The 18,193-nt window shown below is 37.4% G+C and overlaps 2 protein-coding genes across 6 annotated transcripts in view; one reads left to right on the plus strand and one right to left on the minus strand.

The window, feature by feature from the left end:
* IQCB1 (IQ motif containing B1) overlaps positions 1-13,005 on the minus strand; it is a 60,332-nt gene extending 47,327 nt beyond the window's left edge. For 3 of the 4 annotated variants that reach the window (XM_080655482.1, XM_080655485.1, XM_080655484.1), the window contains exons 1-4: positions 12,902-13,005; positions 7,488-7,599; positions 5,985-6,147; positions 3,939-4,068 (exon numbers count right to left, since the gene is read on the minus strand). In XM_080655482.1, coding sequence (XP_080511608.1) covers positions 3,939-4,068; positions 5,985-6,147; positions 7,488-7,587 — 393 coding nt within the window. In that variant the 5' untranslated portion in view covers positions 7,588-7,599; positions 12,902-13,005. The remainder of the gene's footprint in view (positions 1-3,938; positions 4,069-5,984; positions 6,148-7,487; positions 7,600-12,901) is intronic. The other variant, XM_080655483.1, reaches the window with a different exon arrangement.
* Positions 13,006-13,110: 105 nt separating this feature from the next.
* EAF2 (ELL associated factor 2) overlaps positions 13,111-18,193 on the plus strand; it is a 52,557-nt gene continuing 47,474 nt past the window's right edge. Inside the window, exon 1 of one of the 2 annotated variants that reach the window (XM_080654406.1) lies at positions 13,111-13,319. Coding sequence is in view for 1 of the 2 variants with exons in the window: in XM_080654405.1 (XP_080510531.1) it covers positions 13,223-13,319 (97 nt within the window). In the remaining variant the exon portion in view is untranslated. The remainder of the gene's footprint in view (positions 13,320-18,193) is intronic. The other variant, XM_080654405.1, reaches the window with a different exon arrangement.

Consider the following 18,193-nt stretch of genomic DNA (forward strand, 5'->3'; position numbering starts at 1 on the left):
TTACTAGAAATGGTTGTTACCCCAAGATTAAATAAGACAATGAAAGTAGTATAAAAACTGGAAGTGGTCACACTAGGATTTCTCAACACCTCTGGAGCTTTTTAAATATACCATGCACAGGCAGGCATTAGTGCAAACATAGTGATTCTGAATTTCCAAAGGTAAAGTCTGGACATTGTATTTTTACAAAGTTAGGTGGATCACTTGGTTATACACCCAACACTGAAAATCACAATATGCAAATGTAGGTATCAGCATGTAAAGCATTAATAGTGTATTTCAGTTGCAGCGTCTATTCTTTGACTCCATGAGGGTAGAGACCATGTTATTTAGCTCTCCACTATACACTCAATATCTAAAAACAATTCTTACAATTAGCAAATGTTCAATCAACATTTATTCAATAGATAAATGACAATTTTCCTAGCTTCTTTTCTGGAATATAGGGTGAAAATTATTCTAGATTAGAGTATGTGTCACTATGGGAAATAAGACATAAGTTCCATTCACAATTCTGTCACTTACTGGCCATGTCATGAATGTTTGTACTGCAGCACTAAAGTAATGATGACAACAGCAAAAACATTATGACTGCTATGTTTATTCTTCATAATAATGAAAGTATTTTCTTCCTGTTATTCTAGCACAGAATTAGATAGGTGCTTAAATAGACATGCACTAACTTAAATATTAGATTTAAAAAAGAAATGCTACATTAGATCAAAAATTTCTTTAGTCTAATAAACTGCCTTTGTTAGTTTCACTAAACACACAGCAGGTAATCCTTACTGTTGTCAATCACAAATGATAGTGCTGGGCTCCTAGACTTCCTATTTTCTTTAAAAACCCATTAAATAATGTCACCCATAAATTTATGGCTTCTGAAACTGGTTAACACAATTTACCCTTAAATCACTTCAAAATTCTCCCATAGGTGTTTTCTACTCGTATATATCATATACTTATTTATATTCTTATATATACAAAGAATTTCCTGTGTATATCGTGCCATGTAACCTTTACCTGATTAGGAAAAACCTAGGTAGATAGCACTAATAAATAAAATTGTTTTCTTATTACTTCCTTTAATCCTCCTTTTTTTAAAAAAAAAATATATATTTTATTGATTTTTTTAGAGAGGAAGGGAAAGGGAGAGAGAGAAACATCCATGAGAGAGAAACATCAATCAGCTGCCTCCTGCACACCCCTATTGGGGATGGGTCCCCAACTAAATCTCTCATGTCCTTGACCGGAATCGAACCTGGGACCCTTGAGTCTGCAGGCCGACGCTCTATCCACTGAGCCAAACCGGTTAGGGCTTAATCCTCCTTCTTAATTTTGCCCCGTGGTCAAATCATCCTCTTTTTCTGTAGCTGATTTACTCCCTTTGATGTATGTGCTAAATAAATTTTTCTCTCATACAATATCATGTGTTTTTTTATTTAAAAAAAATCCAATACTTTAGTATTAAAATAAGCTTCAGATACACCATTCTTCTCCCACCATTAAAAATAGGACCACTTGAGACAATTATTCTGAAATATATAAATGTGCTTATAGAGTGCACAGAAAAACTGCACATGTCAACATCTGTCAGGCTTCATTTTTAGCATAAAACATGCAAATACTTTTTTTTTAAAATCCAATATCAGCAATTTAGTTCCAGCAAAACATCATCCATCCCATTGATGTTTTCTATTTGAACTCTAGTGATTTTGTAGGTGGTTTTTTTTTTTTTTTTTAATATATTTTCATTGATTTCAGAGAGGAAGGGAAAGGGAGATAGAAACATCAATGATGAGAGAAAATCATTGATTGGCTGCTTCCTGAACGCCTCCTATTGGAGATTGAGCCTGCAACCCGGGCATGTGCCCTTGACTAGAATCGAACCCGGGATCTTTTAGTCCGCAGGCCGATGCTCTATCCACTGAACCAAACCAGATAGGGTGGTTTGTTTGTTTTTAATTAATATCTGTAAGTCCTTTAGCTAATAGTGTTTAGGATTTTTTTTATCTCTATACAAATACCATAACAAATTATATGCAAGTATAATGAAAAGTATTAATGGACTATATATATGAAAGACTATAATTATTACTGCCCTTAAAGGGTGAATATTAAAGTGCTTTGAAGAAGACAAAGTTTCATAATAGTCTGAGTTAGTCATGAGATAGAAATCATTTTACAAAGGAGAAACTGAAGTACAGTGAAATCAAGTGATAAAAACCCAGAATTAGTCTGTGGCATAGCCAGAAAAAGAAATCAAGTCCAACAAAATTTCCACAGTTCATGCCACTTTAATTGACCTGAATAAAATGAAATCTAGCAAATTTGCAAATACTGATTTAGTGCTAGCATCCCTCAAAAATGGCAGTGGAAATTCTACAAGTGGAATTTGTAACCTATTACATAGAAAGCATATACTCCACTACTAAGTTAAATTCTATGCCAACAATGAGTCTTACACTCAAACCACAATATGTTGTCCATATCATTTAATTTCACTTATATAACTTTTTATTTCTTGTTTTTAAATTAATAATATATTTGTCTTAGGTTTTCTACAAGAAATAGCTAAAAAGCTTGACTATTTTACTAGCCTGAGAGTTTTTTTCAAGTGCAAGACAATATCTAATTCCTTATATTCTCAAAGCATCTCAAATAAAACTTAGTATCTCATGATGACTTATTTATCTTCATAATTCACAAAAGTTGTGAATCTGCTCAATCTCTAATGTAGCAGTAGGCTCAAATGTCCATATAACGAAGAACTCTTCCACCATAAAGGAGTTACAGCGTTACACACCTATGATTCCTTATATATTCTACAACCAAATTGATCTAATTGACATTGAAACATTACACAAACAACTGCAGAACTCATATTCAAGTATGCAGGGAGTGCTTGCTCTTGCATGGTATCATGTTAAATGAAACTTGTATATATTTAAACTTTTACATGGCTCTGATATGTGCGTTTCAGTTGAGATAGCAATGTGCAAAGTAAGGACTGCTTTTAAAGGAATATTCACCATAAAAACATATGGAGGCCATAAAACAAGTCTGAAAATATTTCAAAGGATTTAAAGGTACAGTGTATGTTATTTGACCATGTCAGAATTAAGAAATGGATAACAGTTATAAAACATTAAGAAAATCCTCAAATATCTGGAAATTAAGCAATATACTTCTAAATTTATTAAAATTAATTCTAAATTCTTTTATTATTATTGTAATCCTTGCCCAAGGATATCTTTTTTTTTTTTTAATTGATTTTAGAGAGAGACAGAAACATTGATGTGAGAATCATCGAACAGTAGCCTCCCGCATGTACCCCGACTGGGGATCGAACCCAAGACCTTTTGGTGTACTGAAAAACGCTCCAACCAACTGGGCCACATGAGCCAGGGCTTAATTCCAAATTCTTAATTCCATAGGTCAGAAAAAAAGTACACATAGCATCTAGTACAATACACCCAAGAAATACTTGTTGGATTGATCTGACCCTATGTTGAGGTTGAAATATTTTGACTAGAGAAGATTTGAAAGATCTAATAGAAGGTTCACTTTTATTTTGCTTCACCATTGGAGTTATTGAGAAAAGCCTTGGGGCTAGAGAACAACACTTTCCTCTACTGTTAATTTAAGTAGAAGGTATGTTTTAGGAAAATGCTATGGAAATAAATGTCTACAGGTGCTGTTCAAAGTTGCATAGCAAGGCAGATCCTTCAAAAAGTCAAACAGTATGCTTCAGCCAGCATTTAAAAAATTTTTAATGTAGACATTTTTTTTGGTTGTTACTTTAAAAATATTTGAATTGACTATTCTAATTGTACTTTCAGCCAAATATTGTACATTTGAAAAATAACGTGGAACATCTTCTCAAGAATTAAACTGTTTTGGCTATAAAACACAAAGCACTAAATAAACACATATACCTTAGCTGCATTGATGAAACATGTTTGCAATTGCCTCCCCAAAATCAGAAAATTTTCTGCAGCTGATGGAAGTAATTCATTGTAAAATTCCTCTGCATCTTCTCCTGGCTCTAAGCCCACACAGCAATGGCTGAAATAAGAGCACAAGTTTGTGACTCAGGTTGGGTTAATTATAAATTTTAATTGAATGCTAAAGCTTCTATAGACACTGTGCCTTAATAAGAATTTTTAGTATCTTCCTTTACTTCTCAAGCCAATAATGAACTTTTTCTGGAAAATTATTTAACAACTTTCTAGAAAAGTCATGCGGACTTTGCCTATACTAAGAGCCAGGACTCATGTGTCCTAAAAACCTATTTGTCAACTCTTCAGGAAACAAAATACACTTGACTCACAATAAAGAGAAATGAGGTGAGTTTTCAGGGAATGGGCCATAAACGCTCTAAAAGTAATAGGATACCTTGATAGTCTAATTCGTTAATATCATTTGTGTTAACGGATACATTTTAGACATCAAAGAGCTGAAAAAATACCCAGGGTGAGATTAGTCTGCAAGGGACAGATCAGAATATCAAACACTCTAATTTTATATCAATTCAACTTTCTAAAAGATCTAATTTCCTAAAAGCTGCAAAATATCTGACTGCATATTCCTTACATTAGAAGGGGAAACTCAAGCATGGTCTCTATACGTCTCATGAGTAAGTACTGCTATCTGAGGCTTTTCCACAAAATGTGCAGACACTGATGAGCAATAGAGACGATATGCAGAGTATGCTAAAAACTTAACTGGCTAGCTCAATGTATCTGTTTTGTTTTTGGATTGCAAATCAAGTCCTAAAGTTAATGGACTAATGCTCATATGTATCAGTTTCTGTTTGGCTCCTAAAATTACTTATTTAAGAGTACCTATTTTTACTGAGAACATTAACAAATAAAATTATGTTTTTTATATATTCACAAACATTGGATTCCACTCAAGAGAGCCCAGATCAGTGGTCGGCAAATTCATTAGTCAACAAACAGTACACGATTGAAATTTCTTTTGAGAGCCCAATTTTTTAAACTTAAACTTCTTCTAACGCCACTTCAAAATAGACTCGCCCAGGCTGTGGTATTTTGTGGAAGAGCCACACTCAAGGGGCCAAAGCCAATCACTGGCCCAGATCAACCAATATTTTCATGAGATTACACATCTACTCAAAACAAAGACATAAAGCTTTATTTACTTAAGTAAACAATCTTGAAAATCAAAGTATAAAAAAAGTACTAAGTACACTGCTAACTGTTTTTTTTTCCTAAAAGTATACCTTGAATCTGTCTCTCACCTAATAACAAAGTAGGAGTAAGCAGGTGCAAAAGCTAAAATCCACTTAGTAATGCACACTTTGTTAGTTAATTTGGAGGTGACTTAGACACTGAGAACATCTGGTTTATTTTATCAACTCTTGCAAAATAAAAGATTGTGATCTCTTTTCTCTAAATTTCTAGTATGGCAGTAGATCAGTAAATACTGCTTCTAAATTTTATTGACAGGATTAGAGTGACCTCATGAAATATACAGTTGAGATAGCTAAATCAACACAAAGTGAAATGAACAGTTTCTGTTCTCCTATACTACCTTTGCTTATGCCTTTCATTTCAGCACCTGTTTCATTCTGCCTTGTACAATAAATTCACATGACTGTGACCCCATCTCTATGGTAAGTTTTTCCAGTGTAGAGCCAGTGCCTTATTATTTTCATTTCTTCCTATGATTCTTAGTCAATAAAGAGTCTACTGGCACTTGGAATTCAATGGTGAGCAAAAGACATGATCACCATCTTCATAGACCTTATGGAGCAAAATTGTAGACACTGAAATATTCACATATATATATTTATGATGATGAAAAACAACACATAGTGTGAAAGAAAAGTACAACCATACCTACGACAGGAGGTTGTCAATGCTTGTTAGGCAAATGAATAAAAAGGAGCAAAAGCTGAAAAAAAGAATCTACCAACATATCTCCCAAGAACACACTGACTTATTGCTTCATTTTACCTTAATATCTGTGTAAGCTGGGAAATTGTAGTCCAACCACCCTGGATTCGAGAACAATCTTGACTGAGCACCAAGAGGCAATATCGAATGAGGTCATAACAATATATATCCTGTTTGATTTTCTTCAACTCTGAGCTTCCTAAAGGTGTGTTGTTTATTATTTCTAAGGCAAAAGAAAATAAGATATACTTACTTTTACTTAATAAATTCAAAAACTATTTTTTATAGGTTGACTAGTAACTAAAAATAATTTAAAAGAAAAAGCACTGCATGAGTGGGGGGGATAGGGGGGTAATAGGGGAATAAGGACACATATGTTACACCTTAATCAATAAAGAAATTAAAAAAAAAATAAAAGAAAAAGCACTGCTTTATCATGATGTTAAGGTTTCTCTGAAAAAATTACAGTGAACCCTTTATTTTGAGGATCTCCATTTAAGGGACTTGGGATTTTTTGTTTGTTTTTTGTTAATCCTCACCCGAGGACATTTTTCCATTGATTTTTAGAGAGAGTAGAAGGGAGGGGGAGAGACACAGAGAAACATCAGTGTGAGAGAGACCCATCAACTGGTTGCCTCCCCCACGAGCCCCGACCAGAGCTCGGGATCAAGCCTGCAATTGAGGTTCATGCCCTTGACTGGGATCAAACCCGGGACCCTTCAGTCTGCAGGCCGACATGCTATCCACTGAGCCAGACCGGGTAAGGCCAGGCTTAGGATTTAATGGACAAAATTTCCAGTCCTTATGTCATATGTGAAAATTAACACCTGTTAATTTTAAAATGGCTTTAACCAATATTTGCTTATAATTAAATTAACAAGTTATTTTTTGTTATGAATTCAGTTATTTTTAATAAATTTTAGCAAATAGGCCATATATTGAATAAATACTAGTAATTTTGCCAACATAAATAAATATTACAACTATAGTCTACATATTTAAATCCAAGATCCACCGCTCATAAACAATGTTCCTCGAATAATTAGCATGTGATCACACCCCATCGCTAGTGGTAACTGGTTCTGTTGTTGCATGGAGTGACTTTCTGCAGCAGTTTTAAGGGATGCCAGCCAATGTTCCAATGTGCGCTAAGCTACACCCCAGCCGTGTGCATTTTGTTTACTTGTGGTGACTGGTGAATGCAAACATTTACTGGTGACTGGTGAACGCAAACATTTACTAGACCTACTCAGTATAAATTTAAAATTATAGTAATACATACAGAAAACTTTTCTATTAAATTAAACTTTTCATATATGCTTAATTACACAAAGGTGTCTACATAAGTAAAACAGGTAAACCAATTTGTCAATTTTTTAACATATGCATTCGGAAAACCTACTTTATTATATAATAGACTTTCGGCTTTAACAGATTCCCCCTTGCTGGAATTAGTCCATTATAGCGAGATTTTACTGTAGAAACAAATGCTAAAATTGTACCCATGATAAAATTGTTTTATTCCTTAAACAGTGTTAGCCAATCACAAAAAGATTTTCTTACCTTTTAACTTCAACAGTATAACAGGGACATTCTGCTCAGGACTTTTTGCAACTTCAGCAGCTAGAGATAAAATCCTTGGGTCTGTACCTGTTGGCTTCATTTCTCATATCACCTGTATTTTAACAGAATCAGGAAAAGAAAGGTCAAATACCCTAAAATATTTACTCCCTAAAATTTTAAAATATAGTATCAATGTAAATGAAAACTTAACGCTGCTTGCTTTGTTAAAGAAGTGAAAGGTAGGTTTTGTTTTTCATTTCTCCCTTATAGAAAACTGCTTTTTCTAACTAGTGTACCTCTAAAAGAGCTAGAGACCCCTATACTTTACTGTAACAGCTACAGTAGGTATTATTTATTGTGTACTCACTAACAGTCAGGAACTGTGACTGGGGCTTCACATTCACTTTTTCTAATCTAAACAAAAATCCTAGGATAGGAATTTTCTTTTATCATAAAAGAAAAATCGCATATGTATAAAAGAGCTAATATTATCCTAAAACTGCTATTTTTTCTTTTTTTTAAATATATTTTATTAATTTTTTACAGAGAGGAAGGGAGGAGGATAGAGAGTTAGAAACATTGATGAGAGAGAAACATCAATCAGCTGCCTCCTGCACACATCACTCTGGGGAATGTGCCTGCAATCAAGGTACATGCCCCCGACCGGAATCGAACCTGGGACCCTTCAGTCCGCAGGCCGACGCTCTATCCACTGAGCCAAACCGGCCAGGGCAAGACTGCTATTTTTTCAAAGGTCTCTTTATAAGGCTAGTCCTTGGCTGGTGTCTAGGAACTTGGATTTCAGGAGGTTTATACCATTCCTAATAAGAATGGCTTACTGTGCCTAAACCATGTGATTTATGCTGAATGCCTACTTTCTTTCCTGAAGTTTGGAATCTGATTCATGGCAACAGAGAATGTCTACACAACCATCCTCCAATAAAGACTCTGGTCACTGAATCTCTAGTGAGCTTCCCTGATAGACAACACTTCAATATGTTGTCACAACTCATTGCAGGAGAAATTAAGAATGTCCTATGTTACTCTACTGGAAGAGGAATTTTGGAAATTTGTACTTGTTTTCCTCTAGATTTTGCCCCATGGGACTTTTCCTTTTGCTGATTTTGTTTTGTATCTTTTCATCACTGTAATAAATCACAGCCCAGCCATCATGGCTCAGTGGTTGAGCGTTGACCTATGAACCAGGAGTTCACAGTTGGATTCCTGGTCAGGGCACATGCCCGGGTTGCAGGCTCGATACCCAGTAGGGGGCGTGCAGGAGGCAGCCAATTGATGATTCTCTCTCATCATTGATGTTTCTATCTGTCCCTCCCTCTCCCTTCCTCTCTGACATCAATAAAAATATATTATAAATAAATAAATCACAGTCATGAATATGGCAATATCCTGAGAACTATGTGCCCTCCTAGCAAATCACTGAACCTGGGGTTAGTCTTGGGGATCCCCAACACACAACTCAGAAATGCTGTGTAATTATAAAATAACCAAAGCTTGTTTATAAAAACAGACTGAATAAAATCAATTATCTTAAACATTTTTTAAATCCACATCCCAATTCAATTTGTTGCTAAAACTTTTCTTTATAAAAATAATTTAATTTAAAGCATTCAAATCTCAAAGATATCACTATATTCATACCCTATTTAATCTTCATAACAAGACTATAAGCCATAATCATCTCCATTTTACAGATAAGAAAAATAAAGCTTGAAGAACTTAAAAAACTTGTCATGGTTCCACCAGCATGCATTCAAATACAAATCAGTCTGACTCCAAAGTCTATGGTTTTAATTATAATGTTTATAATATTCCTTCCCATATAAAACAGTAAAAAACACAAAACATGTAATCATCTATTCTAACTCACTTTTTTAGCTATTCTTCACCATACTTGTCCATCCTTTATATTTAAGAGTTGGCCATAATACATGCATCCCAAATCATTCCTTATTAGGTAAAATATGAATCATTTAAAAAAACAAATTTTCAGGAACTATTTTAAAGAAAGTCCAGCACAACTTCCAGCACATAGCAGTCATACAACTTTCCAAGAATGTGGGTATAGATACCTCATTCTTTCCAATGGCAACATTAAGCTATGCTTCCTCTATCAGAGTGAATCAAAATACAGCAGTCCCCCCTTTATCCATGGTTTTGCTTTCTAGTTTCAATTACCCGTGGTAACAGAGGCCCAGAAATATTAAATGGAAAATTCCAGAAATAAGTCATTATTTTTAAGTTGCAGACCATTCTGAGTAGTATGATGAAATCTTGTACCATCTCACTCCCTTCTGCCTTAGATGTGAATCATCCCTTTGTCCAGTGTCTCCACACTCTTTCTGCCAATTAGTCACTTAGTAGCCTTCTTGGTGATGATATAGGACTGTTCTGGTATTGCAGTGCTTGTATTCAAGTAACCTTTATTTTACTAAATAATGGCCCCAAAGCGCCAAGAGTAGTAATGCTGGCCAATATGGATATGTCAAAGAGAGCTGTAAAGTGTTTCCTTTAAGTAAAAAGGTGATTACAGTATAATAAAATATTTTGAGAGACCACATACACATAACTTTTAATAGTTTAATGTTATAATTGTTCTATATTATGATTAGTTATTGTTAGTAATCTCTTACTGTGCCTAATTTATAAACTTCATCATTAGTATGTGTACATAGAAAAAATATATAGTATATGTATGGTTTGGTGCACCTGTGGTTATAGGCATCCATTGAGGGTGAGAAGGGGGCTGTATATTTAAACACTAGAGGCCCGATGCATGAAAATTTGTATAAGTGTAGGCCTTCCTTCCCTTGGCTGTCGGCACCAGCTTCCCTCCACCCACAGGCACCCCGGACCCGGACTGGCTTCCTTCCGGCCCCAGCTCGGTCAAGAAGGGCATCCGGAATGACGTCTGGTCTAATTACCATATTACCCTTTTATTATTATAGATCTCCTCTATTGGAAGTCATTCAGAGTTATGCTACAATAAGTAACGCAGTAATGAATACCAATGTACATGTCTTTATGCACTCATCTGGTACTTTGTAAGATGAATTTTCCTTGAAGTTGGATTTATCAGTTTTACAATTTTTATGTAGTCAAGTATAATAATTTTTTCCTCTATGGCTCCTGCCATTGGTGTCATGCTCCCTATCCTAAGAGCTAAATATCTATTCTCCTTTTTTTCTAGTGTTTTTGTGGTTTTGTTGTATTTTATTTTCATTTAACTTAAATATTTATTTATATCTCTAGTACATATGTAAATTATTTTTCTGAATGGTGTAAATGGGTATCTAACTACATTTTTAAAGTTAGATGAGGTTACTGATTGGTGAAATAAGAATAAAAGCACATGGCTGTCAAATTCCTGAGATAATTAGTCATGGACAGATAAAACAGAAGCGATCTGAAATTCCACTTGAGCATATTTTTGGATTCTATGTAGTTCATTAATCTATTTGCTCATTCCTAGGCTAGTACAACATAATTTGGAGAAAATTCACACTACAATGTAAGCTTTATGAGGGCAAAACTCAGACCACCCTTGATAGCTGCCTGCTTCTCTCTGGTACATTGCTATATACCCAAGAGGCTACCAGGGGTGGGCAAACTTTTTGACTCGAGGGCCACAATGGGTTCTTAAACTGGACCGGAGGGCCAGAACAAAAGCATGGATGGAGTGTTTGTGTGAACTAATATAAATTCAAAGTAAAGGAGCGGAGGGGAGAGCAAGAGAACCGGATAGAACAGCCGGATCCGGCCCGCGGGCCGTAGTTTGCCCACGGCTGGCTAGACTAAAGCTTGGCATATGGTAGAAACTTAATGAATATATCTTGAGAGAACAAATAAAGGCACCAACTTTGGGCATTCTAAAACTCAATTTCTTGACCCTATGCTTTTCTCCTTGTTACAAATTGGAAACCTCAGATTTCTGGTTGGAAGCCTTTTTTAAGTAAAATAGGCTTAAAACACTGTTCTTGCTCTCTGGCTAACATAATAAAACATCACTGAAACATTATTATTATCACCCAACATGTGGGGGGACACTATATTAGATGCAAGGGTCACAAAGATTTTATTTAGGACATATTCCCTCCCAATGTGCTGATTGGGAAGGAAAAGTATACATACACATACACACACAAATTCATATATGTAAAATAAAAATAATTATATAAAATGTTAAGTGCCAAAAAGATGACACAGAAGATAATACAGATCATAGAGTCAAAGGACTGGGCTTCTCTGAACCAGTTTTTTTATTTGTAAAATAACCAAAGCAGCAATTCCCACTTCCTAGAATAATTCAAGGTTTAGAAGAGAAGGCAGTCACCAAGGATGGCCCTAAAATGTTGCATGACAGTAAAGTCTCGATAATAATAACCACTTGGAGAGCTTTTATTATGTTGAGTTTTAAATGCTTTCATGTATTAACTCATTTAATTCCCTCAACAACTCTAAGGTGTAAGAACTATTATTTTCTCCCCCAATTTTTACAATGAGCACACTTAACTTCTGTTTGCACAAAGTCACACTGTCAAGTATGAAGTTCAAACCCAAAGATTCTGGGCTTGACTTCACCACACAACAAAGTCTCAGTACACCTTAAAAGAGTCGCATTTAGATAAGCAGATAGATTATGGGAGGCATTAATCTACCTGCCTGGAACAATAAATTGACAAGTCTGGCTAAGGTATTAGTTAAGTAAGGGAGTAGAGTTTCATTAGATTATTAACCTTTTTGCAAGTGCTTCTCCTCTAATACAACACTTCTCTCATCTTTATCACTACTAAACTCATGAACTTTTTGACAGTAAGAAAAAAGATTTTCTATTATAAATGCTATTACCCTGTTGCCAGAGCACAAGCTCTGGCCTTGATCTTTCAGGAATCTGGTCTTCTTGGCTGTGCAGTTACTGCCTCCACGGATCATTGGTAAGGAAATAAATAAGACAACCCAGTGCAATGTAGTTGCAAATGATCCTAAACATCTGCAGTTTCGAACTCCGAATCTTTTCCCCCCCTCGCTTCACGCGACTTGACCCTGTGAGTCCTAATCGTACGTGTGGAGAACTTCCTCTGGAACAGGTCAGAAAATGATTGCCTAGGTAACGGCGTCGCCTTCCAGTCAGGTCCCAGGACCGAGGCTCTGAGGCCTCGGGCTCTTTTTCCCCTGATTCTAGATCCCACTTTGGCGCCACCAGGCCTTGGGCCCCGAGTCCGCCCCTCCCCGGGCCTCAGTTTCCATGCTAAGTCCCACAGAAAGGGCGAGCAGCAGGCCCATTTTCCCGTTAAGAGCTCCTACATTCCGGGTCACTAGCTCCAGAAGTCTGGAGCCCCAGCCTCTTGGTACCTCGGGGCCCGCTCCTTCCCCAGCCACCACCTCAGGCCCGTTACCTCATGCCGCTTCGCGTTCCTCCACCAAAGACCCCACTCCTACCGCGCACCTCCGTGGCACGGCGTTCCCGGAGCGGCGTGCGTCGCAACGCGGGAAAAGGCCTGGAGGCGGGACCGGGATTCTGGAGCCAAGGGGCGGGGTGCCTTTCTCCAGGCAGCCAATCAGCACTCGAGATGCTCCCAGGAGGCGCGCGCGTTGAGCGCGGGGCGGAATCTGGGTTGGCTGCTCCTGCGGCAGCAGATGCTGCTCTTCAGGCTGAGGTGGCAGATGGTTTAGAGGCGCGTCCGTGGCAAAGGCGAAGTCGGAGCCGAAGGAGAATAATGAATGGACCCTGGTACATCGACAGTCGCGAGCGGATTCTCAAGTTGGGCGATAGTTTTGAGAAGCAGCCGCGATGCGCCTTTCACACTGTGCGCTGTGAGTGAGGACAATCCTGGGAAAAGGGGGGCGCTCTGGGGACGGGAGTTTGGAGGCACAAACGTCTCCGAGTTGTGTTCCCACAGACTCCCTTATTTTGCTGGAGAACGGGGTGCCCTGCGCGATCCACCGCCCTGTCAGGAGTCCTAGAGGGGGTCGGTGGAAGGGGCCAGAGTTCAGCAGGTGTGGATAAAGCCTGGACAGAGAGATTTTAGTAAAACCAACAGGCGAAAGGGAAACTTTGTGAAGAGGGTCTGCAGGAGTGACTGGAGACGGACATGACTGCTGGATGACACAAAGGTGGAAAGGAAAACAGTAAGGTGACAAATGGAAGGGAGCAAAGGATCCAATTTAGACAGAGGGAAGGGAATGCCTTGAGGCTGGTGGACAAATAATCCTTTTTTTTTCTTCACTTTTTCTGTTTGGCTAATTAGGGTTCTTATTTAGTGTGTTCCTGGGGAGAGATTCTGAACCATTCTAATAATCTGCATCTCTTTTGGATTCCTGATTATCAAATACTGATCATCAAAGTATTGGAGGGTGTGTTATTCTTTATTGGAAAGATATTTACCTCCCTGTGATGTCTCCTTTTGATTTCCTTTTGGTTGTCTTCTGGAACTAGTTTTCATAAATTATCCTTTTTTATGTTGAGGTAGAAAAGGGAGCTCTTTTGCTTTAATAGTTGGATGATATAGATTACAGAAAGGGAAATATAGCATATTATGATTTGGTATGTAAAACATTCATTCTTTGCATAATAGCCCTCATAAAATTATAGAGCGGAAAGGAAACTTTGAGATCATTGAGTCATAACCTCTTATTTTTCTGTGCCAAAATTGTCAAGTAGGTATTTTTTCACTTCCTTTCCCCAGCTCTGCCCTTCCTTGGTGTCTAGCGTCTCAGTTTTACATTTTTCTCAGTCTTCCTGCTCCTAGACCAGGGGTGGGCAAACTTTTTGACTCGAGGGCCACAATGGGTTCTTAAACTGGACTGGAGGGCCGGAACAAAAGCATGGATGGAGTGTTTGTGTGAACTAATATAAATTCAAAGTAAACATCATTACATAAAAGGGTACAGTCTTTTTTTTTTAATTTCAATAGTTTTATTCATTTCAAACATTTTAACAAGAAGAATGTAAACACTAATTATTATAATTGGAAACTTCAAAAAATGGAGGAATCATAGCACAATAACATACCTTATATTGAAGATGGCAAAGGCAAAATAAAATTGCCTAACAAAGGAAAGGTACAAAAGCCTTTCAAATTAAACTTAAATACAATAAAATAATTTAAAACTAAAACAAATAGAAAAGAACAAAATATGTAAACAGTAAATTAAACATTTTCTTTTTTTTTTTTATTAAGGTATTATATGTGTACATATCTTACCATTGCCCCCCCCCACCCCACTCCCATACAAGCCTCACCCCCCAATGTTTTGCATCCGTTGGTTACTCTTATATACATGCATATAAGTCCTTCAGTTGATCTCTTATTTCCCCCACCTCTCCCTAAACTTACTGCTGTAATTTGACAGTCTGTTTGATGCTTTACTGCCTCTGTATCTATCTTTTTCTTCATCAGTTTATAATGTTTTTCATTATCCCCAAATGAGTGAGATCATGTGGTATTTTTCTTTCATTGACTGGCTTATTTCACTTAGCATAATGAATTAAACATTTTCTTTAGTGCAACTTCCAAATTATGCCCAGGACGTAGATGTAGATGGCAATGTAGACTGGGTTGAAAGGTTTTTGGTCTTTAAAACATCAACTTCAGCGGGAACAGTGTTGTTGGTCTCCTTTTTAGCTAATGCTCTGATACTGTGCTCTCCAGGGGCGTGTCTCCCTACATCACCACGATAACGTGTCTATGCATTCCCAGGGTGATGTCAGGGGACGCGTCCGCGGGCATTACAAGGAGCCTCTGGAAGACTGAGAGGTTGTTCCTTCTACTGAATGGGTGGATATAAATCCACCCACTCAGAAGAAGGAGCTGCAGCCGTGTTTCCCGAAGTTGGCATGTTAACACTGCTGCTGGTGAAGGAGCAGAGGGGAGAGCAAGAGAACCCTCTGCTCTTTCGGCTCCGCGGGCCGGATAGAACAGCCGAATGGGCTGGATCCGGCCCGCGGGCCGTAGTTTGCCCACAGCTGTCCTAGACCATCCAGAGGTCTTTATGATTTTTACTCTGAGGTGACCCAGGCTTCAACCAAAACACCGAATTAAAACTTACATTCCCCAAATGTTTAGTAAGTTTTAGACAATCTAATTATATTGACTCATAGTAAAGATATGAAGAACCAATAGGCTTCTAATTTTCCAAGCATATACTTACATTTTATAAAGGGTTTTGTTAAGAAAATCAATATCCAATTGATGGAATAAATGGGGGAGATATTTGTAAACAGAGGATCTTTTTTTTTCTTTCTTTTTGTATTTTTTTTAAATAAATCTTTATTCAGATTATTACAATTGTTTCTCCTTTTTCCCCCCATAGCTCCCCTCCACCCAGTTCCCACCCCACCTTCTGCCCTTACCTCCCCCCCACTGTCCTCATCCATAGGTGTATGATTTTTGTCCAGTCTCTTCATGAACCCCCCATACCCCTTTCACCCTGAGAATTATCAGTCCACTCCCTTTCTATGCCCCTGATTCTATTATATTCACCAGATTATTCTGTTCCTCAGGTTTTTAATTCACTTGATTTTTAGGTTCACTTGTTGATGGATATGTATTTGTTGTTCATAATTTTTCTCTTTACTTTTTTCTTCTTCCTCTTCTTTAAGAATACCTTTCAGCATTTCATATAATACTGGTTTGGTGGTGATGAACTCCTTTAGCTTTTTCTTATCTGTGAAGCTTTTTATCTTCCCTTCAATTCTGAATGATAGCTTTGCTGGGTAGAGTAATCTTGGTTGTAGGTTCTTGCTATTCATCACATTGAAAATTTCTTGCCACTCCCGTCTGACCTGCATAGTTTCTGTTGAGAAATCAGCTGACAATTGTATGGGTGCTCCCTTGTAGATAATTAACTGTTTTTCTCTTGCTGCTTTTAATATTCTCTCTTTGTCTTTTGCTCTTGGCATTTTAATTATGATGTGTCTTGGTGTGGTCCTCTTTGGATTCCTTTTGTTTGGGGTTCTGTGCGCTTCCTGGACTTGTAAGTCTATTTCTTTCACCAGGTGGGGGAAGTTTTCGGTCATTATTTCTTCAAATAGGTTTTCAGTATCTTGCTCTCTCTCTTCTTCTGGCACCCCCATAATTCTTTTTTTTTTTTTTTCAAATTTTTATTAAGGTATTATATGTGTACATATCTTACCATTGCCCCCCCCACCCCACTCCCATACCTGCCCTCACCCCCCAATGTTTTGCATCCGTTAGTTACTCTTATAAGCATGCATACAAGTCCTTCAGTTGATCTCTTATTTCCCCCACCTCTCCCTAACCTTACCACTGTAATTAGACACTCTGTTTGATGCTTTACTGCCTCTGTAACTATCTTTTGGTTCATCAGTTTATAATGTTTTTCATTATCCCTAAATGAGTGAGATCATGTGGTATTTTTCTTTCATTGACTGGCTTATTTCACTTAGCATAATGTTCTCTAATTCCATCCAGGTGTCTACAAATGGTAGTAATTCCTTCTTTTTTATGGCAGCATAGTATTCCATTGTGTAGATGTACCATAGTTTTCTGATCCAGTCATCTGCTGACGGGCACCTAGGCTGTTTCCAAATCTTAGCTATTGTAAATTGTGCTGCTATGAACATAGGGGTGCATATATCCTTTCTGATTGGTGTTTCTGGTTTCTTAGGATATATTCCTAGGAGTGGGATTACTGGGTCAAATGGGAGTTCCATTTTCAGTTTTTTGAGGAAACTCCATACTGTTCTCCACAGTGGCTGCACCAGTCTGCATTCCCACCAGCAGTGCACGAGGGTTCCTTTTTCTCCGCATCCTCGCCAACACTTGTCGTTTGTTGATTTGTTGATGATAGCCATTCTGACAGGTGTGAGATGGTATCGCATTGTCGTTTTGATTTGCATCTCTCGGATAATAAGTGACTTTGAGCATGTTTTCATGTGTCTCTTGGCCTTCCTTCTGTCTTCTTTCGAAAAGATTCTATTTAGGTCCGTTGCCCATTTTTTTATTGGATCATTTATCTTCCTTTTATTAAGTTGTATAAGCTGCCTGTAGATGTTGGAAATTAAACCTTTATCAGTGATACCATTTGCAAATATGTTCTCCCATACAGTGGGGTTTCTTGTTGTTTTGTTGATGGTTTCTTTTGCTGTGCAAAAGCTTTTTATTTTGATGTAGTCCCATTTGTTTATTTTCTCTTTGGCTTCCATTGCCCTAGGGGCAGTATCATTGAAAAAGTTCTTTTGGCATATGTCTGAGATTTTGCTGCCTGTGGATTCCTCTAGTATTTTTATGGTTTCCCGTCTTATATTTAAGTCCTGTATCCATTTTGAGTTTATTTTTGTGTATGGTGTAAGTTGGTGATCTAGTTTCATTTTTTTGCATGTATCTGTCCAATTTTCCCAACACCATTTATTGAAGAGACTGTCTTGACTCCATTGTATGCTCATGCCTCCTTTGTCAAATATTAATTGCACATATTGGTTTGGGTCGATATCTGGATTCTCTATTCTATTCCATTGATCTATATGTCTGTTCTTGTGCCAGTACCAGGCTGTTTTGAGGACAGTGGCTTTGTAATACAGCTTGAAATCTGGTATTGAGATCCCACCTACTTTATTCTTCTTTTCAGGATTGCTGTGGCTATTCGGGGTCTTTTTTTATTCCAGATGAATTTTTGGAGAGTTCTTTCTAGGTCTGTGAAATATGCTGTTGGTATTTTAATGGGGA

The sequence above is a fragment of the Plecotus auritus genome (genome assembly GCF_963455305.1).
Source record: "Plecotus auritus genome assembly, chromosome: 2".
Classification (NCBI taxonomy): Eukaryota; Metazoa; Chordata; class Mammalia; order Chiroptera; family Vespertilionidae; genus Plecotus; species Plecotus auritus.